The 27,161-nt window shown below is 40.7% G+C and overlaps 2 protein-coding genes across 2 annotated transcripts; one reads left to right on the plus strand and one right to left on the minus strand.

Moving 5' to 3' along the window:
* The first annotated feature begins 2,911 nt into the window (after nucleotides 1–2,911).
* Nucleotides 2,912–20,871, plus strand: NAPEPLD (N-acyl phosphatidylethanolamine phospholipase D). The gene is made up of 5 exons (XM_026046351.1): nucleotides 2,912–2,924; nucleotides 11,968–12,274; nucleotides 17,256–17,902; nucleotides 18,923–19,037; nucleotides 20,156–20,871. Exons 2-5 carry the CDS (start codon nucleotides 11,990–11,992, stop codon nucleotides 20,282–20,284), a joined length of 1,176 nt encoding a protein of 391 aa, XP_025902136.1. The 5' UTR covers nucleotides 2,912–2,924; nucleotides 11,968–11,989; the 3' UTR covers nucleotides 20,285–20,871.
* A 1,412-nt stretch (nucleotides 20,872–22,283) lies between these two features.
* Nucleotides 22,284–26,657, minus strand: ARMC10 (armadillo repeat containing 10). The gene is made up of 5 exons (XM_026046352.1): nucleotides 26,382–26,657; nucleotides 25,358–25,492; nucleotides 24,285–24,461; nucleotides 23,624–23,695; nucleotides 22,284–22,865 (listed from the first exon to the last, which is right to left on the minus strand). Exons 1-5 carry the CDS (start codon nucleotides 26,586–26,588, stop codon nucleotides 22,611–22,613), a joined length of 846 nt encoding a protein of 281 aa, XP_025902137.1. The 5' UTR covers nucleotides 26,589–26,657; the 3' UTR covers nucleotides 22,284–22,610.
* Between the last annotated feature and the right edge of the window lie 504 nt (nucleotides 26,658–27,161).

Consider the following 27,161-nt stretch of genomic DNA (forward strand, 5'->3'; position numbering starts at 1 on the left):
CTTCTACATGCAGGCCGCCTGCTCGCAGGGGCTGCAGGACAAACAGACAAGTGCAAAATCACAGCGGGAATAGGCTTCAATCAGTACAGATTTGTGTTTAATAAAGTGTGGGTGTAAGTCAAAGGTACCGGGCAGCTAGCCTAGTTTTTGACACACTAACAGCAGAGCAAGTGGTCAGGAAATGTCAAGAGAAGAGTCAGAAGTAGGGAAAGAACTGGGATTTCCTCCTGATGCGGGTCAGCAGATCTGCTCGTCCACAGACAGGCACGTTTCCCTGCACAGCGAGCTGGGGCCATCACCGTCCCTGGGGCCATCACCGTCCCTGGGGCCATCACCGTCCCTGGCACCATCCCCATCCCTTTCCTCACACAGTGAAGAGAGCCACAGGGTGACGGCTTGAGGCCGAGCTCGTGTCTCCTGTCTCACAGGACCTCTGTCACCCAGCCTGCAAACTTCAGACTTCTGCCCCGCTGAGGTGGCCGTCGGCTGCTGAACTTTGAGGTGCAACGCGTATGCAYGCAGCCTCCAGGGAACCTCGGAGCTTGCACCACAGCCCTGCACTTACTCTTTGGGACTGCATGTTTAGGCGTGCAAGTAAAGAATTAAAAATAACATTTATTTCCCCGATAACTTCACTTCCGCGCGCCGGCCCCCTCAGCCCCACCCGCCCGGCCRCTCCGGGGCCGCCTCGGGGCGCGCGGCCTCCCGCCGCCATCTTGTGCCCGGCGCGCGGGCAGCGGCCGGGCGGGGGCAGCGCGGAGCCCGCGCCGCGCCATGGTGCGGAGCAGGGCGCTGTGGAGCTGCTGCCTGGGGCTGCCCGCGCTCTCCGCCGCCGTCTGCAGATCAGGTGGGGCGAAGGCGCCGCCGAAGGGCCGCCCCGTGCGCGGCGGCACCATGGAGGAGGAGGAGGACGAGGCGCCGCAGCAGCAGCAGCAGCTCGCAGGGTGAGCGGGGCGCTGCGCGGCGGGACGCGGAGGCACCTGCCGGCCGGGCGCCCCGCAGCCCGCGCGGAGCCCGCGGCGGGTCCCGGCAGCGGCCGCCGCCAGCCTGGAAAAGTTGGGGTTTGGTGGCACTTTCCGCGGTGGTTAGATAGGGAAAAAGAAGGAAAAAAAGTGTGACTTTCTCTTTCAGGCTCTTCTTCCACTCCGTGGGGATGCTTTCCTTAAACAGTCAAATATGCTGCAATTTCCGTGGAAGGAAGCGTATTATATAATCTCCTTTATTTTTAACATACGTAGTGATTTGGTTGCTTGTGAGAGCGGTATTTCCCCCCTTGAAGGAGCGACGCCGAGGATGCCGCCGGCGAGGCGAGCGCCCAGCGAAGGTGTCGGAGATGTCACCACCTCAGTGAGACAACCCCGGCGCCCGCCGTGAGCCGAGCCAAGGCCTGTGGGGTGGCTCTTCCCCCTGAAACTAGGGGTTCCTTTCCATTTTCCTCTTGTGAGGAGTATTCCTTGCTCTTTATTTGCTAAATGGCACTTGGGAAGCAAGCTCTCAGTTTGCCTTGCTGTAGTGACTAATTCAGTGTTGGCAGGGAGGTGCCACTTGTGCACATGTATTTCATTTTTCAGACTGTGCTGACTAAAGTGACATGAAGAGTTAAAGGCAGTGATGGGAAAAGGGTTTAGTATTGATCACTCCTCAGTTTTCTGGCAAAAGATTCTTGAAACTAGTCTCTTTCCTAAAGAGATCTACAGTAAATACTGATAAATTCGGTAAATAGAAGTAAATAAAATAGTCTTGTAACTATAATAATAAGTTATTCACAGATGAAATAAGATTTTATCTTAGTGCTGCAAGAATTATTGCAGCAGTTGCCTCAGAAATCTATGAGATAATCTGAAATTGCGATACATAAAACAGATAATGATAACTTTGAGCATGAAAAGACTGGAAAGCCGAGTCTAGTTTATTTGCTGTGATAGCAAGGACAAGTGGGAGAGAGCGTTTGGGAGAGGAGGAGAGTGAGGGATGAAAGTAAAGCTGCTCGAACATAAATAACAGCTAATTGAGCTTATGCTTGGCCTAAATCAAAAGATGTCCGCAGCCTTTTGAAAGGAAGCAATCCATATTATTACTGTCTTTGTTTGTATAAACTAACCAGATTTGAGGAGTTGCCTCAGCAGAAATCCTTCTGAAAAGAATTCCTGCAGCCTGTGTAAGTCCAAGACCGAAAAAAGCTGCTCTTTCTCAAATCAGAAATTAACTTCACATTTCTTTACCCTGCTGCAAATGAGCAAGCAATTGTTTGGTCTGGGATTAGGAAAATGCTAATTCCGCCTTAATAATAAGTGCTTCTCTGTGTAGCACCTGCTGTGGCTTTATTAGTTAGYTTTGGGTTTTGGTCACGTTTCTAAGTCCGTCCCTGCTCTTGCTTTAGTTCTTTGCAGGCACTTGCTGTAAGTTTCTATCTTTTAGGCTGGATAGCATTGTATTTGGGGTCGTACTTTTGATGTGCTCAGAGCAGGACCACAGAAAATCACTTGGCCACCATGTCCCAAGTGCATCCAGAGCCTTCGAGTAAAAAGAATTTTTCTTGGAACCATATGTTGTACTTGGTTTGGATTTTCTTAGAAAACCTGGGCAAGGAGTGCCAACATTATTTATTGCTTGCGTGTGATACGTTTGTTATGTGACARCTGCATAAAGAAGGGATGATTTGGGTTTGAATAGCTAAAGCCAAACAGATCAACCTGGCAAAGCTGCTCCGCGGGGGCGCAGGCAGGAACAAGTGATGCTGGAGAGAGACTTTGCTGCCGCTCTGTCCCTCCTGTGGAAAATAAGGTTTGATAAGTGGTGCATGAGGAAAAGCCAAGCGGCAAGGAGCAGCAGAATGCAGGTTGTATCGAGCAGTTTTTGTTACGTAAGATCTGATTTCACAGTTGGAGCTGGTCGTACTCTCTGTGGGCAAGGTTTCTTATAAGGTTTCATTTTTTGTTGCTTATAATGTTCGGAAAGAATTTAGGTAGCTTAGGCTGAAATTGTGCATGCTGTGTACTGTTTTTTGAGAAAGATTCAGTGACGTTCAGCTGCTTCTGGTGAAAAAAGGTTGAGGCAACAGCAAGTTGTTTGTGCTTTATTTATTTATTTATTTATTTAGGGTTTGTTTAGATGAAACACCGTCTTCTGAAAACACCTACATATCTGGAACAGTGCCTTGAAAATTAGTAGATGGCTCACACAGCGTTGGAAAAGTGCCTTGGCTCCTCCGTAAGGAAGAAAAAAATCAACTTCAAAATTGTTTCTCTTGTTGACTAGTGATCACAGCGCTTTGTATTTCATTTAGAATATGTGATGAGACGTAATTTAAAATTGTGGGGACAGAGGCTGGTTGTTTTCAGTAAAAAGGGTTCTCGGGAAAAATGTAAATGTGTTGTGATGCTTTCAGTTCCCTTTGGTGTTTGCATTTGGCTTAGTCTGGTGTTCTTGTGATTTCTTTCAGCTGCTGTGTTCTTGTTAGGGCTTAAAGACTGCTGTATCTCCTGTGCCTCCTGGCCTTACAGTATGAAGGTTTGAGGATGTTAAACCTGAGCTGCTTCTAGATTGACTTCTTTGAACAGTTACATTCACCAAAGTATAACTTAAGGAATTTTTTTTTCCTTTTCTTAAAGAAAATTTATTTGGGAAATAATTACTTGGATTTCAGTATAATTGAGGTTAAATGTTATAAATGCTTCTATAAATTCTATAAATATCAAAGAGTAYGTGCACATATCTAGAGAGAAAGTGCACTGTTCGGACAAGCAAAAGTGGAGCATATATTGAAATTTAAATGTGAAGTAGATAAAGAATTTAGGGAAATACTTTGAAACTGCAGGGAAATGAYGTTGGGCCCTATGCGCTTGGACTTTGAACTGCGAGGGAATGAGCTAGATTGGCATTTAAATGTATATATAAGCAAAAGCTGCATGGTTATGTGTAATAACTTAAAAGCTAGTTTAGCGCCTGGGAGTTGTTGAGCTTCCTGCATAGCTGAGGTTTTATAGGGTTTTAAAAGATTATTCTCTGTGTGGTTCTAGAGAAAGTTTGCATAGGAGTTTGTTCTTTTCTGGCACGGAGAGAGAAGGAAGCAGAAAATTACAAGGGTTAGTAGTATGAGCTGCAGATAGCAACTGTAGCGTTGCAGGCGTAAAAATGGCCGGGGTTAAACAGGAACGCTCTGCTTTGCATCCTGCTGTGCATTTTGGAGCTTGTGCATCAAGTTTTTAACATGATTTCTGTGTCCTTTTATTAAAACAGTTCTTATCTTTCCTCTGTGAATGCATACTGCAAATGTAATTTCTACCACAGTATGGTCAAGTCGAGGTTTGATTCCTGTKTAGTGTTATTTATAAGTTATATTTAAGATATGTAAGATTGGAAACCTTTAATACTCTCGACACAGAATRTAAGCTTGTAGTGTTTTAAAACTTKCTTTTGTTTAAGAAGACCCATGCTAAAAAGGACAAAATCACATAGTAACTTGAAATACTAAAAATAAAACACACAGTTTGTTAATGCAGGGAGGTGGCTAAGTATGTTTATAAATGCAAAACTCTTTTGTTGGCTTGTTCTAACAGCAAGGCCTGTGTTGGAAAGGTTTGTACCTGTGATTAGCTGCATACACATCAATRGGCCAGCTGAAATTAATAAACTGCTCATCTGCATAAACACTTGTAGGAGAAGAGTTGCTACTGTAGGAGCTGGTTCTGGATCCTGTTGTGGCGTTGGACGAGGTTCATGTTTGCTCTTCTAGGAGACTTTTGTAGGAACCCTTTACAAGGGTGAAGGGCTGTCCAGGGAGATTACTGCTGCTGTTTCAGACCAAGGGTTACCCGTGCTCAGCTGTGTGCAGGCGCTCTCGTCTGTTATTGGGTCCATTTTATATATTGCTTGCATTTTTTTGATTCTTCATCTGTTTACTGTCTTGCATGTCATAAGCCAGCTGCAATGCACAATCCCTGCCTCCTTGTGCTGCCAGCCTGAGCAGCAGTGCAGCTGCAGGAACTGCTTCATTCCAGCATCTTTCCTGTACCTTGGTGGCGATACCACATTGGTTCTTGGGGGCGAGGGCAGTAAAATGCTCTCTGTTTTGGAGTGGGGAAGCCTGGCTCGTGTTCTCCTTCTGCGACTGCACAGGAATGCGGCCAGCTGAACTCCTTCATAACCATCATCTAGGCCATTCTTTTACATMTAATGTGCATATGTTTGAGGATATCTTGACTCAAGGCTGCAGTAAAAGGGGAGAGAAGGAGTTAACTTGGTTTAGTAGACATGAATAGATAAAGTGGCTACTGGCTCTGTTATCTGTGCTAATGGTCCCTGTAGACATCTAGTAGCATAACTGGGATCTTAAGCTATACAAACTACGTATGTACCAGGTAACTTGTGTAATGTGAGTCCCAAGTARGTCTGGAAAGTATAGCAGTGCTGTACTGGGCAGAGAGAGGTAACTGKCAGGGGTGCCTGGCGGTGAGAGCAAAATCCCTATGTCCTGCTTCCAGGAGGAGGCCCCTTGCTGCAGCTCGCACTTCACCTGCAGCTCACAGGTTAACAGTTGACTTCAGGAMCAACTGATGGATGTGACTCTAAAGACTATTTGCATTTGTTTCCAAAAATGGATTCCAGTGAAGCTGATAAGTGCTACTAAATATTATGAATAACTTTGTGTTTGCTTAGCTCCTGTAATGAACGTCAGGAAAGTAGGGTTGGGATGTGTGGTAATGAGAGCGGGCTGCCTTTTGGGTAGCTGGTTATCAAACTCAGTTACAATATGAAACCTCACTTTGGGCATAAAGATAAAGGTGCTAGGGAGTTCAAGCAGCAGCATCGCCRAACTTCTGGACTGTCCAGGACAAGAGGGATGTGGAGCTTGTAGAGAGGGTCCAGCCGAGGGCAACAAAGATGATTAAGGGACTGGAGCATCTCTCATATGAGGAAAGACTAAGCGAGCTGGGCCTGTTTAGCCTCGAGAAGAGAAGGTTGAGAGGGGATCTGATCAACATGTCTAAGTACCTGAGGGGAGAATGTAGGGAGGAAGGGGCCAAACTCTTCTTGATGGTGGCTAGTGACAGGACAAGGGGCAGTGAGTGCAAGTGGAAACCCAGGCAGTTCCATCCGCATGTGAGGAAGAACTTGTTTGGTGTGAGGGTGCCCGAGCCCTGGCCCAGGCTGCCCAGGGAGGCTGTGGAGTCTCCTTCTCTGGAGATCTTCCACAGGCGCCTGGATGCCGCCCTGTGCCCCGTGCTCTGGGTGTCCCTGCTGGAGCAGAGGGTTGGACTGGATGAGCTCTAGGGGTCCCTTCCAACCTCAACCATTCTGGGATTCTGTGAATGTGCAACTTTGGATAGGGATAATATGTGTAGATGTTTTAGGGCCAAGTCAGGCCTTTGAACCTGACTTTGTGGCAAATATAAGTGAGCTGCACTGAAAGAATTGTAGATGGGGGGGTGAATGTTGTAATTCACACTGTGTTGGCATAAAAAGCTTTTGTTTATATTGTATATAAACATAGTACATATGTTTATATTGTATATAAACAAAACATTTAATTCCTGTTCTCGTCCTTCCCTGTTTCTGTCCAGATTGTTGATATAAAGAGTTGCATGTCTGCACAGCAAGCCAAGGGAAAAGCAAACCTCCTTTTCCAGGAGAAGGGATGGTAAGAGGTGACCATCTAGATCAATTGGATCAAATTTGTGATCTAATGTAAATGTTAGTTTGGGCAAGCAGATGAGTGAGGATGGTGGGGAGTGCTTAAGTAACAGTGCTGCTGTGAAGCGTCCAGCTGTGGTCTTATGGTGTTAGATAATCCTTGGTTTCCTTATTTGTAACTGAAATCCCAATCTGTGTTATATCCAAATAAAACTTGGCTTTATTTTGTTGTTGGTTCTCAAAACTAGATGCAATTAAGATGAATCCTTTGCCATGTTTACAAGGTCATCTGAAGGGAGAGCTACTTTACTTTCTGATACCAGCTCAGTTACTCATCTCTAATTGTGTTAGCACCCAAAATTAGTGCAAAGTCTGGCTGCTTACAGGTCTGCAAGAATGGAGAACAAGAAGCTGGCAAGCAATAGATGTACTGTTAAATGGCTGCATCCAAGACTGGAGGACAGCCTCCTAGGATGCAGGATTGTGGATGTTTTGAAAATAATCTCCTTAGACCAGTGCATGACACACAGTTCCTAGCCAGGGGATAAAACTATCTGCAATGCTTTACCTAGAATGCTACTTTTAATCAGAATAAAAGTATCTATAGATTAGCTCCAAGCTTGAGAAACCTTCTTTTTGTGAAATACTAAGTGTGTCTGGAAAATCCGCAGTTTTAGCTGGTTGGAACAGCCTGAAGTACTTCACAAGAAAAGTTGAAATACAGTCAGAATTTTCCAGGCTCAAACTGTTTGTTAATTAAGGCAATTTGAGACCTGAAGGAATAACAAAAGCACGGCCAAAATCTAGTTGGCCATGATTTGTTAAGTATGTAGGAGGCTTTTAAAATTGTAACCCCCCTAATATTTGCAAATGTCTTTCTTTAAAGCAATTTTTTTCTATCTTTTTAGAGCTAACTTTCTTTTTAAGTTAGTGCTTAGTTGAGGTGCAGCCCCATCCTCAATGCAGTTTGTGTACAGAGCTAGCAACTAAAAACAAATTTGTTGCTTCAAAAGCAGAGAAGGAATAAGAATATTTTGAAATCTCTGGAAGGTTTGAAAGGGCAGATGGATGCTCTGTGGAAGTAGCTGGGTTACATTAGACCACGTTTTCAGTATAATCGTTTCTAAAACTTTTAATTTAGGAATTTGCTAAATGAGCAATATGTTTCTGTGTAGAAAAAGCAGGACATATTTGTTCTGTCAGAGTTTGCAGGTAGTGGCGTGTCAGTGCATGGCTGTGTGCTTAGTGGGGAGAATTTTATCCATTCCAGGTGTGGAGCAGTGGATATTAGAGGGCCCTGCGAGAAAATGTCAAGACTAATTCCATAGTTGTGTTGTTGCATTTGTACTACATAAAGTTAAAATAGCTTGGCACTTGAAGCTCTGCAGTGTTTAAAATCAACACTTTGAAAGGAAAAAAAAACGATATTTGTAATTTTTAATTTATATATTCTGTTTTCAWGCTTCCTTGGAAACAGATGTTAAATGTTTTAATACTTTTTCACTGAACTTTTAATGGTTTTCCTAGATAAACAAAAGACCTAAAGCCAAAATCTATCTTCTTGAATCCAAGTTTTCAGTCACATAAGCAATGCTAAAACAAATGACTGACTGTTGCAAAGTTTACCCTTATTTTCCAGGTCTAAACCTACCTGCCATGCCAGAAGACATGAGTTTCCAGTGCCAAACCTGCAGTTTCTGTTTTGCTTTGTGAGTTACTAGGGGCCCCTTAACATTTGGTGCTGGAAAACCAGTTTCGTGAGCTTTGCGTCTGGATTCCTGTTCAACTTCGTCCCGTTCATCAAATAATGTTGTTCTTCCCTCCTGCCTGCGGCCCTTCCTGGCACCAGGGCTTTGGGCCAGGCTACAGAAAGTCTCATTCAGTAGCCCTGGCTCCTTGAGGCTTTCCTTTCCCTGAAGGAAGAGTGAAACATCTCAGAGCATGGAGGTGGATGGAGTTGCCCCAGCGCCTCCTACAGAGGCTGGCAACCCCGTTTATCTACMTTGTGGGTGAGCCACCTTATTCCAAGGCTGTTTTCCGTCTTGTTAAGAAAGCAGTGTAGCACTCTCAAATAAAATGGTAATCTTCCTCTGTTGGGTTAAACCTGAAAAAAAMCCCAAGATTTCCTATGGAACATTATTGCAATAACAAATATGTGCTCAGAGCGCAACCCCTCTTTCCCTTCCTCCTSTCCAAGTGAACAGAGTCCTCGTCCAGTCTGACTTGAGTGTCTCGGCGCTCACAGTTTGGCTTAACTTTATTTTTCAAGTGCCAAGCTATTATTTTTCTTTGGGAAAAACTCAAGAAGGCTGGATGAATGATCCACACYTTCCTGCCTGGATGGCTTATGCGCTTCAAAATATAGCTGCCAAATCTCCTTCTATGTAAAAGCTTTCCTGTGCAGAAGGATAATAATATTTTAGATTAACAGCTGGTTCAGTTTCAGTTTAAGCTAATAACTGAACCACACTGGCTTCCTAGAACTGATTGTCTGCCACTCTTTCAAAAGAAAGATTAGCCTTTTCTTTGTCCARTATTCCCAAAATGCTCTTGGATATATTTTACCAGCTGAAATGAAACCAAAATGAAGAAGCAGGCTGGGTACTTGAAAGGAAAATAAAGGTCAACAGGAATTCACCCCATCACTTAATTGTTTATAAATATGTCCCTTTCCTATGTGAAGGAGTCTAAATGTTCTGAGTACTGAGGGTTTTTTTCTCCCCTTCAGATGCCTATAGGATACTGATGAAAGCAATGGATGTGCATCATGTGGAAAATATGTTGGCAGACAGATACCCGCAGTGCCTTAAATGCCTTKGCAATGCCCTGGTTTAATCAGCAGTGGATCCCTGCTTCCCCCCGAGTTTTATGCTTTCATGTATACTTTATACTTTTCTATACTTTCAGAGTAAGATTTATATAAAAATTGAAAGCAAAAGTAGAATTCACTTATTTTTTAGAGATGCACGAATAGATAAAATGAAGCTTAAAAATAAAACCCTAGGCACTTTTGTCTCTAATATAAAATGCCTGTAGGAGCAATAATTACAGTACTTCATGTATTTAAAAATCAGACATCTGAAATGCTAACAGAAAACTTCCTGGAATTAAGCACATATCTGATTAAAGTTTAGTGATTTGTTTTCATGATGCTTTCTGGCAGAGCAGGTGTGTCTTGGCACACTGTCTTGGCATTGAAAATACTCTTTGAATGCTCATAAAACTTTTGAGTTAAACTAACAGAACATTTATCACTTTTTTGGGGGTATTTCATCTGTCTTTTGGTGCTCATTCTTTTTGCTTCCACTTATGTTGCTTGAAAAGCACATAAAGCAAGTTGGGTGGCCATTCTGTTGAAGGCTGATTTCTTTAAATATGGAATRGAGGAAAAAGCAGTATCAGGAATTACAATTGAAATTATGATGGATTTGGGGGATAGTATAGTGAAAGAGAAGGTGCATAAACAGACTGGCCTAAGTAACCTGTAGCAAAACTATAATACAGTAAAATTACATTTAAATAATATTGTAACTSAGTTTTCCTGCTCAAAAAACAGCGTCAGCAGCATCTGCTGAATGCTGATTGATGCTCCTTTATCAGAAGCTGATTTTGATGTGTTAATATTTTATCCCTGCCATATGGCAAAGTAATTGTTACTTTGATCAACTGTGCCGATTATTTTTGAACAAGTCATGTTTTCACGGTTAACGTTAYGATCTTGTTGCCCACCAATCAGTTGTTGCTAAAGAAACAGGAAAGGGCTTTGCATTTCAAGCTAAACCATCACTAATAAATGCTTTTCTTGTTCTGTTTGATAGCACTTTATCTGTGGGTAAAATCTTACCCGTAGCATTGCACCTTATTTTTTTTTACTGTAGCTATGAGCTTATGAGGGACACAGTTCTGCACAATCAGTTACTTCAAAAATGCTTTGTTTTAAAAATAATGTTTTCTAAGGAAGCTACTAAGGGCTAGAGGGCTATATTCCATTCTCTAGATGGAAATACCCTCTCTAGAGGGTAATTCTATTCTCTGGAAATGTTCTTTGGGTGGACTCAATTTGGTACGGAGGCCCCATGCTTCCCATATGGATCCAGCACTCAGGTGAGCCAGTTAGTGAAAAGGCAGATGATCTAAAACATGTGGCGGAGAGTTTTCCACAGCACTAATTTCACATTTTCTAATTCGAAGCTCTTCCTGTATCTAAACAATGTATCATGCTGTCTGCTTGCACTGGTCAGCATCTCCTTTTTAATCAGGAAGGGCTCCTCAGGGCCAGGAAGCTGAGCGCTTTATAAAAATACCAAGCCCTTCTGCTCTCCCCTTTTTGTTGTTGTTAAAGGCTGGCAAAATGCTGAAATGTTGCAAGTAGAGAAGCTGAAGCATTTAGCTTTGACTGAATTGCTTCAGCAACTTGTTAAATACAGATTTTTTTGTTGTTTTTCCACCTTGACTATARTGAGAGCTCTAGGACTCGTTGCCAGACTCTACAAAGTGTGTGTGTGTGCTCTTTGGAGTGGGAGACTCCAACTACTAAAGTGCAAGTTTTCAAAGAAATGTTCCTATTTTGAGATTTTAGCGAAATCAGCTTTTCTATTTTTTTTCCTGCAATTCAAAATGGGATTAAGAGCAGATACTGCAGCCTTTATTTATTTGAGACATCCCTGACGTCYGTGCCATTGCAGAAGTTAGTTCACTGCGTATTAAGCTTACCTTTAAACAGTTAACTTGCTTGTTGTTACATTAAGCTCTGCTTTTGTTTTGGGCACAATRGGAGGGATGACCAAGTGCCTGTTGTGGTTGGGGCTTTCTGCATGTGTGCGCGGTCTGTGTGTCTCGTAGGTAGAGGCAATAGGTTGTTAATGCTACGTGAGGCTGCTGCCTTTGTTAGAGAACAAAGTCACTCCATAGGCAAATCCTTAAGGACCAGGTAGTTCCACGATTTCTTGGACAGGTTTGTGGGATCATTTTACGTCAGGCRCTGAATGTCAGAGGCTTCAGGAGGGACTTAGTATCCTTCCAAAGTGGAAATGAAGGCTCCCTTCCCCCTCGTCTTGGTGGATAATAGTGTTAGCATCTGAAGCTGTGCATACCAGGGAGAAAAATTTTGCCTGAACTACAAAGAGATCTCATGTCTACTTGCCAAGGCATGTTTTTTTTGAAGTCTTTTGAATAATAGCAACTGTTTTAAAAGCGCATTTGTTGAGGAAAAATTACATTAGATCACCAAAAAGGAGGAGGGCAAGTTTCTTTCTGGTGTATGTGCGAACATTCAGGCTCATGAATGTTGATCTTAATGCGAGAAAGGATTGATTAATTTGAAATGTATTTTAGTGCTTCTGAGAAAGTGACGGATATGAATCCAGCTGAGGAGCAGCCTGCGTGCAACCAGTACCCCAAGGAGGCGGTGAGGAAACGTCAGAGCTCGGGCCGAGGTTCCAGGGGCAGCGATTCCTCCAGGACCTCCAGGAAGAGCTTCAGGCTGGACTACAGGTTAGAAGAAGATGTCACTAAATCAAAGCGAGGCAAAGATGGAAAATTTGTCAACCCGTGGCCAACATGGAAATCGCCAACCTTGTCAAATGCTTTGAAGTGGTCCCTCACAGAAAAAAATAACAGCAATGTGCCGAGCTCAAAGCAGGTAAATACTTGCATGTTTTCAGTTCCTGATATCACTTGCTTTGGCTCTTTACCCTTAACAACAAAATAGGAAATTACTAACCAGTAATTGTTCAGCTTTCATCAGGTTTGTTTTTCACCAATTTCAATTTTACCTGCTTTCAAAAGCGTTAGTTAATCCTTTCTGACYCTTTATATTTTTTCTTTCTGTTAGTTCTACCTTTGATTTATCCAGCTCAGTTTATATTTATGAAAACTACAAAAACGGCCTCCTGGTTCAGCCATAAACTTCATTTATGCTGCTGCTTTGCTTGCCCCGTGAATCCTACTGTGTCCGGCATTTATACTGCAGATAGCTCTGGCATCCCTCACTTAGAATTTTGGACATTTTTTTTTCCAAAACTACCTACTACATATTCTTCAGTTTGTAAAAAAAAAAAATGCACCAAATAATTACTTTCAATAATTAATCATTTCCTTGTGGAGGTGTTTTTTCCCTGGCCTCCTCTGCATTCCTTTGTTTCCACATGTACTTCAGCCAAAGCGGTGGCATTTGCTAAAGCCACCTGAGCAAGTGCTCGTTCTGTTGAAGATACAGGGGCAGTTTAATGGGAAATACCATTTCTTGTTCTTTACTTCAGATATTGTATGCTAAGGTGGTGGTAAAAATGTAAAAGGAAGGTGGAGGGAGCAAACTCCAAGGGCAACTTTGTTTCTGAGCAGGAATGCGTGGTGGAAAAGCACTGTTTATCTTTGTGGCCCAAGCAGTGCTAGGACTGTTAAGGCTGCAGTTTTGGCAGCTAGGATTACTTCTCAGTGTGTTTTCTTATGCTTTGTCTGAACTACAGAAATACTGTGCTGAGGACTGAACAAGCAGGGAAATCAGTTTTGAACCAGCAGGCATTAATAAGGCTCTTAAGCATCCAAGAAGTAAGCACAGTAAAACTCAGATATAATATTGAACAAAGAGTGTACGCTTTTCATTTTTAGTTGTGTGAATTACTAGTAAAGAAAGCTGTTTAGTCATCCCTTCCGACAAGAAAGCAGAGTTACTTATTGCCACATGATGGCCAGACTTCTGATTTCTTTAAGTATTTGTGGCAAAGAATATACTTAGGTAAGAATTAATCTTAGTTATGATAGTTCTACAATAATTTGACTTTAGAATAAGACACAACAAACCAGTTTCAGCCTTGGGTTTCCTTCTCACAACTTCCTGGGATTTTAAACTTGATGATCTGCTTCTAGACATTATCTGTACCTTGTATTAATAGCAGTGTCTGTGCACAAGCTCTCGAGCTCTGCAAACTCCTTCTCTCCAATGTGCATAACCTGCTTTGTTCACATTTATACAGAATGCAGCCCTTGGCGTGTTGCAGCTGCCTTGGCCACTGCCCATGTACTCATTCATATACATTCTGTATATGTACAAGAGATATWGTAAATACTAATGGTATCTTGTCAGGAAAGGTKKTTAKGGACTGAAAGGCTGTGCTGTGCTACAGGCTGCAGCAGTCCGTGGCAGTGGAGAACTGCAGCGTTTTAATTTACAGGATCCCTGTCCCTGCAATAGAGGATGATTACAAAGAAATCTACGTTGTACCAGCTGTGAAGTTCTCTGACCCAGTTAGGGTTCATTTTGGACTGATTTGTTGCTTTGCCTCTGAAATTGTCAAATTAAGCCCTTGTAATTACATAGTAGTTTTGAGAAGTAAATCAGAAATAGATAAAAAACTAGACAGGGATTAGTGAAAGGCACTTCTTGGGTGCTTGGTCATTTCAATGCTTCTGCAGGCTTCGTCTCCTCCACGCAAAGGTCAGCCTTTAAAGCACTTTTGAGCTTGATTAAAGTTAAAACCAAGGGCCCCATGCGTTGCTGGCTCAGCTCTGTGCTCTAGCACATCTTCAGAGCAGCCTGCTGCTTCAGTGTCCTCTTTTGAGAGAGCCCAGTGATACCTGCATTTGCTGGAGACATTCATTTTATCTGTACAAAGTACTTTGCATATGTAAATGACCTGCTATATGATATGTATGATTCAGGATGCATACTTCTCTGTTTAAAAGCAATGTGCATTGAAATCATGTCTTTACAGCAAGTCTCTGATTATCCAGATTGCATAGACTTTCTGTACTTTCCTTACAGGCTTCCTTAATTACTTTTTTTGGGGGTTCCATTGAAGTGTCTTTAATTGTTAGGTGTTGAATGAACAGTTTAGATTGTTCTAATTTCTGCAGAATGCAGTGGCTTTCCTTCCAGTAGGTACCAAGCACCAGAAATCATAAGTTCCTTAGCTGTTCTTGCCCAAGCGAGTCATGTGTTTCTGCTTGCTTTGCATTAGGAAAGAAAGGAGTGTGGAGAGGGGCGAGGAGCAGAGCACAGAGAACTTGTATATTGTTTCTGTGATGAAGATAAGATGTGTTTTCTTCTGTGGGTAGCTGATTTGACAATAATGTYGTATTTTCAAGGGCYCTTGTAGCTCTTGCAGTATCAGTGCTTGCTTCTGGTCAGCCTGATAAAGAAAACCAAGGTGGGATAAAGATTCTGTAAGATTATATRTTTTGTCTATTGTGATGTTTTATCCTGTTGTCCAGATTTTAAGAATTTCCTATGAATCTGTGTCTGAGTTTGAGATATTCTGATCCAACTGATGAGTTCTTAATGCTTTAAAAGGTAGACTTTCAGTTCAGATTTTGAGCCAAGAAGTAAGTTTTCACCTTTGTGCAACATAGAGCCTGAAATTGCACCRCTCCTTTTCTTATGACTAATGCTAAGGATGGGATCCACGTAGGTCAGTGTTTCTCAAACTTAATGAGTGAATAAATGGGATCTCCTTTTTGACTCAACTGTTGGTGGCCGTTTATTCTACTACTCTCTCCTTTTCCTGCTGCAACTTCAAGTTGGTCCTGAGGAGACACGTTGAGTCTTGCAAGTTGTGGCTTGATTTTTGGGGGGATAAGGCCTGGCCCTACCCAAGCAGCTCCTTGTTTACTGCAAGCAAAGTCTCAACAACTGCCGGTGCTGTTCAGAAAACTGCTTGGTATGAAACGGTGGCCACTGATCGGATGACACTTCTCCCATCCACTGGATGGGGGGGATATGGGGCAATTGCATTCTTAGTTGAGAGGGTTTGGTTAAAATAAATACCTACTTTAGGGTTTGGCCAAATTTCTGAGAACAAGGTGAACAAGTCTGACCTCCAGTATAATAATACTGAGGTATTTTGCCTTCTTACTGAGCCCAGGAATTTGTTGGTTTTTAACATAGTTTTGAAACACTAAAGTACATGCATTAACAACTTCTATTTTTTTTCCAAGTATATCTATGAGATTTATTCTGCTGGCTCAATAAAATACCCAATTTCTGATCTAAGTCCATTGAAGAATCACTTATTTGACCCAGAGGCCTCTATCATAAACCTGAAAAACTGGTAGAGAGTCAGTGCGTTCAGAGCTAGAGCTCCCTGTGCTTGGATTTGCTCTGAGCCCTTGTGCAGAGAATTTTCTTTGAATGGGGCAGGGTGCCAGTTGCTCCGGCTTCGCTTCCCTTCATTTACCATTCTACCTGCCTGTGTGTCCTTTGCAAATATTTGTGGTAGTGATTAATTTTACCTTTAGATCAAGCACTAGAAAAATGTAATAACATTTAGTGACTACCTGTAAAAGCTTGAATAGCGCCTGTGTTTGAGTGGCACTTAAGAGCTCCCTGTTCCCACCTGTCAGTTAGGCAGATGCTAATCTRTTTAGTGTTGCTTATTGATACTGCATGGTGCTCATTTTAACAAAAAAAAGTTTGTTTTGTCAAATGTCACTAGAAGGGGATACATTTAGAGTTCTCAGATTATTTTGTAACGTAGTTTTCCAGTTACTTGCAAATATTTTGTTGCATAAAAGTGTACTTAAAAAGTACTTACTGGCATAAATTGTATTCTGACAATTAATTGCTAATTTTTATATCTAAATTGCTTTTAGTAACCTGATTAACCCAGAGCTATTTGGGAGGAGAGGCTCAATCACCGGAGATGGAGGTGGTCAGAACCTCCATGAAGACTTTAATTTTTAAATAAGAAAAAAACCTCTTTAATTAAAACAAAACAAARAAAGGTTTTGCATATGTATTTCAACCAAACTGTGGTCCAGAATGTAACACTCTGCTTAGTGTGAGCAAAGTTTCACAATCAGTTTGAGCAGATCATGGCCCCTGGGTGGGCCTTGGGGTTGTTCATAGAGTCAAATTTGGAGGGTGACCAAGGTGACAGGCAGGTTGATGTCCAGTTTAACAGAAGAGCCTGGAAAGGTCTGTGATCTTTCAGACCTGAGCGGTGACCACAGAAATGTCCACGTTGATACAAGAGGGCAGACAGGGAGGGTCTCAATAACTTGCTTYCCCTGGAGAGTGGAGTTAGGTTGGTTTATGTCATTTGGGAACTGCATCATGAGCATGCAGGGACATCAGTATAATGATTTATGCTATAATAATCAAAGTTTTAATTCCCTAGTAGACTTTGATAAAACMTGTTGAGAAGCCAGTCAAGTGCATAAAGAACCACCTTAAAAATGAGATGTGGGACTTGAGGAAGGCACGAATTAGCTCCCCAAGCTGAACTTGAGCATTTATTACAGTAACAGCCTCTCTATATTCTTTTTCAGGTCAAAACCCATCAGCATGTTCCAAAGCCTCTCCCAGCAGGCTGGTAATGTCTTGCTTGCTTTCATTGCAGGCCTTTCAGCTCCTTTGCTCTGGCAGTAGGTCCCTTAACCTAATCATACCCTGGAGCTCTCTGTTCTGTCAAGAGAAAGAAGTGAAAATGTCACCCAAAAAAAAAAAAAGAGGAAATAGCTGAGGAAAGAGGCACCAAAAATGTCTGGGTGCCTAAAAATGTAAACAAAACACAAGTCTTGAATGGAGTGATTTGTGCCTTGAATGAGGTTTTTGTTCCATAGCCCAGYACATTCTGAGATCTCTCATGAGTGTTGTGCTCTTTGTTTTTGTGTGTGTGTGTTAGGAACTGGATAAAGAGCTTCCAGTGTTAAAGCCTTACTTTGTTGAGAAGCCAGAGCTGGCCGGGAAGACGGGGACGGGGATGCGAGTGACGTGGCTGGGACACGCGTCGCTCCTGGTGGAGATGGACGAGCTCGTCTTCCTCACGGACCCCATCTTCAGCCAGCGCGCGTCCCCCACGCAGCTGCTGGGCCCCAAGCGCTTCCGCGGCCCGCCGTGCACCGTGGAGCAGCTGCCCAGAGTGGACGCCGTCGTCATCAGCCACACGCACTACGATCACTTGGACTACCAGAGCGTGCTGAGCCTGAACGCGCGCTTCGGCGGCGAGCTGCGCTGGTTCGTGCCCCTGGGCCTCCTGGGCTGGATGCAGCGGTGCGGCTGCGAGAACGTCATCGAGCTCGACTGGTGGGAAGAGAACTGCGTGCCTGGGCGCGACGCCGTCACTTTCGTCTTCACGCCCTCGCAGCACTGGTGCAAGCGGACTGCCACGGAYGACAACAAGGTTCTTTGGGGCAGCTGGTCTGTCCTGGGGCCCTGGAATAGGTTTTTCTTCTCGGGAGATACCGGTTACTGCGTTGCTTTTGAACAGATAGGGAAAAGGTTTGGACCTTTCGATCTTGCAGCCATCCCCATTGGAGCCTATGAGCCAAGGTATGGAAAAAAAAAAAACCTTAAGTTGATCAAAAGATATGAATGAAATGGTACAGTGATGGCAGAAAAGTACAGATGGAAGTGAAAAACTATCTTGAAGTTTACAGTGGAATTTAGTATTTTRTAGTGGGAATGAAAAATTGCTGAATGGAGAAAGGCAAGGAGCTGAAATACCATGGGTATTTGCCTGTCTGTGTGTGGCAGTGATGTGGTTTTGTGTGTGTGTTTTCTCTTAAACATAGTAGGGAGGAATCAATAGACTTCCTTGAAAAAAATGGAGTAAAAATAAAGGAATACTTTGACTTTTCATTACCATTACTCAGTTGCAGCCATTTAGACAACCATAGTTCAGTGCATTTTCTCTTGCTTCATTCCTCAGGCTGCTTTTGCAATTTATCTGGAGATAAGAGATGAAACCCTTATAGCGTGTGAAAGATCTGTTTGCTTGGCTTCTATATTCTACTTATCATGGACTATTTAGGGTTTTGGATGATAGCAGCTCTCTCATAGTGGGAAGCTCAACAGGAATAGGCTGGGAAGGTAAAATGGGAATCACAACCTTGTGATAGGAGTGCAGCATTTCTCAAGAATTGCCAAGTTTCTTTTTTTTCTTTTTTTTTTTTTTTTACCTCTGCTTTACCTCTGTTTCCTTAGGCAGTGTTCTGAAACACTCATTTTTTTCGTATGCACTGCTAGCATGAAATTATTTCTGAGATGGAATTAAATCTACAGTCTTAATGCCTCAGGGCACTAAGTATTACGTTCTTTTACTATGTTCTTTTACTCTTAAAAATACAGCATGACAGTTCACTTATTTCACTCCTGTCTTGAAAAAGGTGTTTCTTATCGGGATGYTGATGTTTTCTAGCTTGTGATTTTGATTGTTCTGTGTGTTGCCCAAACCTGCATATTCCACAGGTGAGCGTATTTTTAGACCCCTTGCCACTAAGCAGTGAAATCTAAGTGTGGGATTTCTTCTTTCTTTAGATAACACCTAAAACTTACCTTGTTTTTTGGTAGGTGGTTTATGAAATATCAACATGTGGATCCTGAAGAAGCGGTGAGAATCCATATTGATGTTCAAGCAAAGAAGTCGGTAGCAATTCACTGGGGAACCTTTGCTTTAGCAAACGAGGTGGGTTTGAATTCCCATTTCCCAAGCGCACAGTCTTGTTCCCAGCCTTTCTGTGCAGTGTAACTGACTTATCTATAAGAGCATTAATGATGTAGCGTTATCTGTGTGAAAAGTTGCTACAGGTTCGGCAGTTCCRAATGATGTTTAGCTTCTTATAACAAATATACAGAGTATTTCCATGGATAGGATTGATTTCAAAGTATAGGGTTTTCAAAACAAATCTGGAGGTCGTAGTGTTCTGTAACTTCAGCAAAATGAGGGTGCCTTAAGAGTGAATAAAAATGCAATGAAAGGGAAATATCTTTATCTAATTTCATATACTTTGGTAACTGTTCTTTTGATTTTTTTTTTTAAACTATTGGTTACACGTTATGCTGTAACTCAGTTCTCAGGCTGTTAGCTATGTTCACTTGCTGTGTTGTATTTTCTTTTAACTTAGGCGCAACATTCTCTATCTAGGATGCTTTTAAGCTTTGTCACTAGCACCTAAGATGGTAAAGCTACAGTATATTTATCAGCACAAAAAAGCCCTTAGATGAATACTATGATATCCCCTAGGTCCCTTCTGACCGTAATCATTCTCTGATTCTGTGTGTGATATGGTGCCCATTCTAAAATTTATCTGATATAAATTTCAAATGTAACAAATATAATAAAGTAACACCAGAGGGGTAGTATTGAAATGGCACTACTTTTTCAAACAATTAGACCTGGCAAGTTTATTATAAAATAATGGGAAAATGAAAGCTTTTTAGTCACAAATCTTATGATTTCTCATGCTTTTACTAATGAAAAAAAGCGCCATCTACTGCTGCTCTGTCAACACTTTCTTTCCTGGAGGGCAACTCTTTTTTTCTGGGAACTAATGATCATGTTTCCCTTTCTAAGGGATCAAATTAAATATATTGAAGAAGTCTTCTTTTTTTTTTTTTTTTTTTTTTGATACACTTTCATTTCTTTTCACTTTGACACTTTCTATTTACTTTGACAAATATATATTCTCCTTTTTGATAAATATATTTAAAATATGGACCAGATCATAAAGAGTTTTTTTGTTAGTTTGGTTTTCCAAATGCCGCGGTTGTATCTTTTTCCTCATATCATTCTTATTTTTCCAGTATTACTTGGATCCTCCAGTTAAACTGAATGAAGCTCTGGAAAGATATGGCTTGAAAAAAGAAGACTTCTTTGTCYTAAACCACGGAGAATCACGAGACTTGAGCACAAATGATGATGGGTTTGAATAATGAAACACTAGCAATTCCTTACAAGCTTCCTTTGATTTGAACTAGGAACTGATATTACAAATGTTAATTTAATGTACTTACAAAGTAGTCTTTTGAATGGATTGGATTTTTAGATCTTGGGTTTGTTGGTTTCATAACTAAAAGTTGCATAGTGATTTCATGATAAATTTTCCTACTTAAATTGTTTATAAATTATGAGGTGATCTAAACACTGGTTAATGCATAAGGTCTTGTCTAGGAATAACTCTTTTAACTCTCATGAACATCACTGATACTGTTCTTTTAAACACTATTTCCAGCTCATCTGTAACAGAAATAATAACCTCTGAACAGGACATGTTCTTAGAATTAATGGCTGACTTGAATTAATCATCATTAAAATGTCATCTCCCACTTGTTGGTCGTTAATCTTAAGGTTATGCCCTGTACCTCGACAGCTTCCGTGTATGTTTTGTGGGGAAAAGTCTTCCAAAAAAGCACAAGTACAGTAAAATAATGATTTTACTGACTGCTTCTCCATTTTCATTTATTGAGAACCACAAAGCTGAATTTTAAAATGACCTAAAGAAATGTGCCTTTTAGAGAGAGATTACTTCATATTGCATCATTAATGCATAGAACTTACTGCTGGCCAGAGTATCTGCATTCTTTTGCTATTTTGTCAGTATTTTTAAGTTAGGCCTGAATGTGTCTAAAGTAATTTTCTTGTCAAATGCAGTACATGGAAATGGAAAACCCCCTCCCTAATGGCACTTGTATCTGTGTTGACTCAGCCTATTATTCAGTTGTTTTTTGTTGTTTAAGTGAAAACTCTTAAGCAGAGGGCTGTGATATTTTTTATAGCATCCCCGTAATTTGAGTTGAATGAGAGATTAAAAAATTGTTCAGTGAGACTGAGCTAAATGTATCAGTATCAAATTGCCAAACTAATTACAAAAATTAAAGCCTGTTGCTGCCAAAAATAGTTCTCATTCTCCTTCATAATTCATTTGTAAATAAATAATTTTAAGATCTTTTTTGTTCATGCTTTATGGTCTGCTGGCTTTGTATTTCTTGCTTTTGTTGTGCATTATATTTTACATTTATAGTCTATAACAATAGATGAAAAAAAAACCTAACTAGGAAAATAATTGATTAAATAGCAACATAACAGATAAGTAGAGTTGTAAGATCAGAGCCTAAATATTATGGGGACATGTTTTGTTTGAGATGTATTAATTCACAACATTTTTACCTAGAATGGTCTCTGTTCCATTTGGTCGGCACTGAAAAGATCAGCTCTCAGGTAGGGAGTAGAGGATAAGRAAGGTTAAAGACACGTAAGTGAAGACTAACTGCAGAGTCTAGTGTTATTTCTAAATATGTCAATAGTAGCGTTCTGTAGAGGAAGATTTTAAATTTAGCTTTTTTTTAGACTAGAAAGATGCTTTTAGCATTACCACAGTCTATTTTAGGTAGAGGACAATGGTTCTGTTTTCCTACCCTTCCCTTTGGTAGCTCATCAACTTTAAATATTAAAAAGATCATGTAGGATGTTAGAAAACAAGATTTTTTAGGTTGGAGAAAATGAAAGACACCTAGAAGAGACTCTCATGGTAGGTAATCTTTGCTGCACAACAGGTACATTAAAAACTATATTTAAAAATGTATTTTTTCTTTCACAAGTATCTCTGCAAGGAGTTAAAATCCATTTGAATTTTGCTCAAATACGGAAACTTTGCATGTGTTGTGGTTAACTGCAACTGTGGTTTGCTAAATGGAGCTATCTTAAATTTTAGAGTATATTCTGTGCAGTTAAACATAGGCTAGATAATTTCAAGATGCAATTTTCACTGGAAATATTTTGCAGGAAGTCAGCAATAGCATGACATTGTTTTTATTTAAGATTTTTCTAAGATTTTTCTGCCCACAGAATCAGTAGGTAGCTGATTAATAAAATGTAAATACCAAATTCCTTCCATAAATATATTTATTCAAAAGCTGCAAGTATATAAAGTAATAGAAATTCTTTGTAACATTGAGASAGTATTTGGATTGACTTTTTAGTCCATCTGAAAATACACTACACGTGTAGATTTGTGTTTTAAACCGTCTCTCCCCGTTTGTCAGTGGGTACCAGCTCCATAGTGGTTTGTCAGTGCTAAGTAAGCTGCTGTGTTATCTTGCTCAGAATTCTCTTACTATGCTCTCTATTACATATATTGCATTCTCTCTCACAATAGCTGTTTTTCACCTAATAATAGGATAGTATTCCAAAAAAAGTTTTATTTTCTTGTATGAAAGCACTCAAGATTAAATATTTAATCAGATCACTGGTTTTTAATGACTATTGTGTTAATATTCTGGCAACCTGCTCCTTCACTTCTGTATCAGGGTGATGCAATAAAGATGCCAGTTTCTGAGCGAAGGGAGCAGAAGCCCCACAGAGGGTAGAGAAAACTGAATCTTGGCTGGCCTGGCTCTGAAGCTCGGTGCCTTCCTCAGTGCTCTCAGTCTTCTTCAAATTTGCTGCAAACGTGAGGGCTCTGAGCAGAACGTCTCTGTTCGTGCAGTTGTCAAAAAGTAGCAGCAGTGACGGGGCCTGGGACAGTCGGTAAATAGTCCACATTTAATCATTGACTACATTTTAGTTAATAACTCTCCTCACCTTTAAAAATGGAAACAAATCTGCACCTAAAACAGAAACCTCATAAATACCAGAACTCCGTATGTTGAGCAAGCAGGCCAGAAGCTTGCACTGCCCGCACAGTTCCTCAGTGCAGAAAAGACTAGCTCAAGCATTACAGACTGTTAAGTGCTTTATACTTTCAATCTCCAAAACCTGACTGTCTGGATAATTCCCATGTGGAAAACAGTCTGCTTTCTTTCTAAATAACATGTTTTTCCCTCCCCTCTATGGTGATTGGAGAATTTGTGCATTAATAGGTTTGGGTGTCTGGTAGACCAGAAAAGGATACACCCCGGACACAGTAGAGAACTGAACATTTACCTATTACAATCCTGTTCTATACTTTAAATAATAGAAAGTGGGTAGCATACAGATCAGTTCAGCCCTTTGGAGATGGCTCAAAAATTTAATTTTGGTTTTAAATCAGTCCCTGATTTATTTTAAGAACCTTCGTGTGGGAGGGCAGCAGCAGTACCCAGTACCTTTCTTCTGTTTTGATGTGGCAAAAATTGAAATAAAACGGCCTGTTAGCAAAACCTGCGGTAGCTAATGTGAGATAAGGTTCTGCATGAAGACATAAGGAAAGGCAATATAAAGGCACACAGAAAGGCAATTTAAAGTATTTATATATAATATAAATTATAATATATATATAATATAAATACCCTTACTTGAGCTTGGAGAATATGTCTTGTCATGGCTGAGTTTGCAGAGAGATTCACAAGTACTTTCAGAGCTTGAATCTGAAATGAGAAACATAAGTCACTACCAACTCCAAAATCAAAACACTTGAGAGGAGAAGTTAGTGCTCCATTATCTTTTCTTGTACACTTCATAGGAAAGGCTCATGGAAAACTGAATCTGCTTTTGTTAAAGATGGAAGAATTTGACTTTTCTCATGATTTTGGCTTTCATGCGTTTACAGAACAAATTAAGTGTGTAATCTAGGTTCATACACATTGTAAATATAGTATAGTACTAATACTTTCTTAATATTTTAAGAGCAAAAGGTAAGATGTAGAAGGAAGGTGCCAATTGAAAAATATGTAGACAGGGAACAGGACTAAAAACAAACAAAACTGACACATTTCTTAAAATTCAATGAGTCTAATTTTTTTGCTACACTCATAGAGGGATCCTGATGAAATTTTAGAAAAAAAAGTACTCCTGAATTTACACAAAAAAAGCAATATATATCCCTATTTTAAGGATTTGCGCACTCTCTGCTATTAATGAAYATTTAAATACTTTCTAAACATGATGCAAACCATTTTAGAAAAATAATGTAAAGGAGGCAAGCAAAGCAACTTGCTAAATGGTTTGTCACAATACYTGTGTCCTTTCGTTTCCTTCTGAAAGCAGGTGAAGGAAGCACGGAATTGAATTTATCATCATATGGTGGTAGTCGCTGGTGACAGACATATTYGTCAGCAGTCTGAGTCCAGCTAGCTGCAGATCAGAGTTCAGGGAAGCTGACTCAATGTCCTTACAAACTTGCATRATATAAACCTGGGGGAAAAAGACAGAAGGAAAGACATTTTGGGAGGCAAGTTTCACAAATAGCATTCACAAATAGTATGAACTATYTTAGCCGCAGTAACCTAATAATCTGGTGCATCCTGGTGGTTGAAGTCATGACTGCCTGATCAAGGCAGTCAGAAACAAGCATTTCTTTTGTAATAGACARATACTCTGCTGGCATAATAGGGACACACATTAGAGTGCTGCTCACTAGCTTTCCTGGAGCATAACTTGCTCCGGAACCCCCAAATGCTTTGACTCTATTCCAGACATAGCACATTTGCTATAAGAACTTTGTCAAAAATCACTTACAGTCACTAGATCTCTTCCTACATGTTAAGAATAAATCTTAGAATTAAATCCTTTCTTCCAACCATCTGGCTTATTCACAGAAACAATGACAGCAATTGACAACCAGAAAGCAGGATTTACCCAATTTTCTTCTAGGTGACAGTATATAACATGTTCAAGGCCTGAGTAAGAAGATTTTTCCCTAASGGAGTCGTGCTCAGTTCAGCCTTCCAGTCACCTTAGTAACAACCTTTGCTGATGTCCTTGACATCTTYGGGAGTATGTCTTGCTTCACATTCTCTTACTGTCAAACCTTAGCAGCACAATCTCTGTTTAGTAGCACTAGGCAAAAGCTAAACATAGACTGTAGCTTCCAAAGTTTGTTTTTTAAAAAAGTAACTAGTAGTGATGCAGGGCTTTTTAATGCTATTCCTTTGGGCTTTGGAATGCACAGATGATCTAGATTTGCTGATTCAAGTATTTCAAGTATTTCTAACCTCAAAACATTTTGTCATTTTTCCTTGTAGTTAACAACTACACTTTTTAAAAATTATTATTAATTCCTTTGATTCTCACCCTTCTAGGAAACTTACCTGTATCTCTTTCTGATTTTTAATGTTCATACTCAAATTATTAAGAGCATTTAGTGCTTTTTCTTTGACCCTGGGAATGCAATCCGAGAGCATCCTTCCAATAATAGAAAGGCCATCCAAATTCCGAATTATATCCTGAAATATAATAAGATATTCAATAGGATTACTATGATTTTTAAATTTATTTGAAGAATGCCTTYAGCATTTAAGTTTCCATTTCAACACAAGTGGAACATCTGAATGAAGATTTCTGAAACAGACTATGTCTATTTAAAGTGAAAGTGTTGGCAGTTGTTTTTTCTTATTGTTTCATACAAAAATATATATACTATTTTTTTTTAATTTTAACATCAGCTTAAATATCAAACCACGTTTGAGAAACACCATTTAACAAAGACACCGATAGCATATATCCTTCTGAAGAGTTGCCCATAAAATTACCAAATTTTGAAGAGATGACAAAATATGACASGTCCTAGAAGAGGTCCAATGGTATCTGTTACGTTATGCTTGTGGCAAATTACAGGATTTGATAAAGCCTGTTAATTCTATGATGATGTGCAATCRCTAAACTACCCTTTGGTTTTGCATATATTACTTGCACTGAAATTAAGAACAGTTCTGCTTTATAGCTAAATTCTATCCCATTATTTGACGATGGCAAAAAAAAATCCTGAAAGCTTCAACTATTTAACTCTTTTTCAAATTCAACCCTATAACTGACATTATGAAGCAATGAAAGTCATAAACATATTGATAGCATGTTTACAGTAWAGTGTTCTGTGCAAACATTAAGTTGTACACGTTTAATCTATACAAACAAAGTCTTGTAAAGCAGACAGGTTATATTTTTTGGAGTAACGACTATTTGGACATAGAAAGCTATGGCATAGATATAAAAAGGATGTTAAAACACAAGACAGTCAGTGCCCTCTGTCCTGTGTTACTGTTATGAAGAACAGCACCTCTCATTTTCCAAACTGCTGCCAAAGCTCTATTTTTTTGCTATAAAATCATTACTTACGTGATTTACAGAGAAGGCAGCACTGTTGCYGAGCGTGATTAAAACCTGCTCTTGAATTAATGGGTCGTCTGTGGACTGCAGCAGGTGAAGAAGTTTCTGCAGATCATCAGCACCCACGGTATGSGGCAATTCCGAAGGAGGGAGCTCTGTCAGTGTTAAAAAAAAAATAAATGAAACTCTTGGCATCACATTTGAGTCATTTCCCATAGTTACTGCTTAATGTATTTCATAAAGCYGAGTTTCAGCTCCAGGCTGCAGGCCAGGGTTTTCTAAGTTTTCCTGCATCCAATATAATGTCCATTATGTTATGGCCAAAAGACCCAGTTTTGCAACAGAAGTGGGATTTTGGTCCCTTCTTCCTGAGCCTCATGACTTCTTTTTAAAGCACAAAATGCAAGGAACAACTGGGGATCTGCTACTCTTTGTAAACCTGCAACCTCCTTCCGAAATCATGAGCAATATTCACCAACTCGGGCAGTTTTCCTGCAGTTCCCCGCAATGAAACGCGGGAATCTGCCCGGACACTGTGGAAAGCAGGAGCTGTAGGGCCCACAGCTCCCTCCGGCTGTGGATGGGATGGGATGCTCGGCCCTTCTGAATTCCCCATATTCCAACATGACCCCCAAAYGATCCTTCGGGGGAAAGGTCCATCCTAACTGCGATTAACAAAAAGAGAAAGGCTAGAAAAAGAACCGATTTCCTTTTTCGTTCGCCTCGCGACACGGAGCAGCGCTGCCCTGCGGCGGCCCCGCGCTGCCGCCTCACCTGCGGCCTCCGCGC

Source organism: Nothoprocta perdicaria, unplaced genomic scaffold (genome assembly GCF_003342845.1).
Source record: "Nothoprocta perdicaria isolate Ctin4 unplaced genomic scaffold, notPer1 scaffold_44, whole genome shotgun sequence".
NCBI lineage: Eukaryota > Metazoa > Chordata > Aves > Tinamiformes > Tinamidae > Nothoprocta > Nothoprocta perdicaria.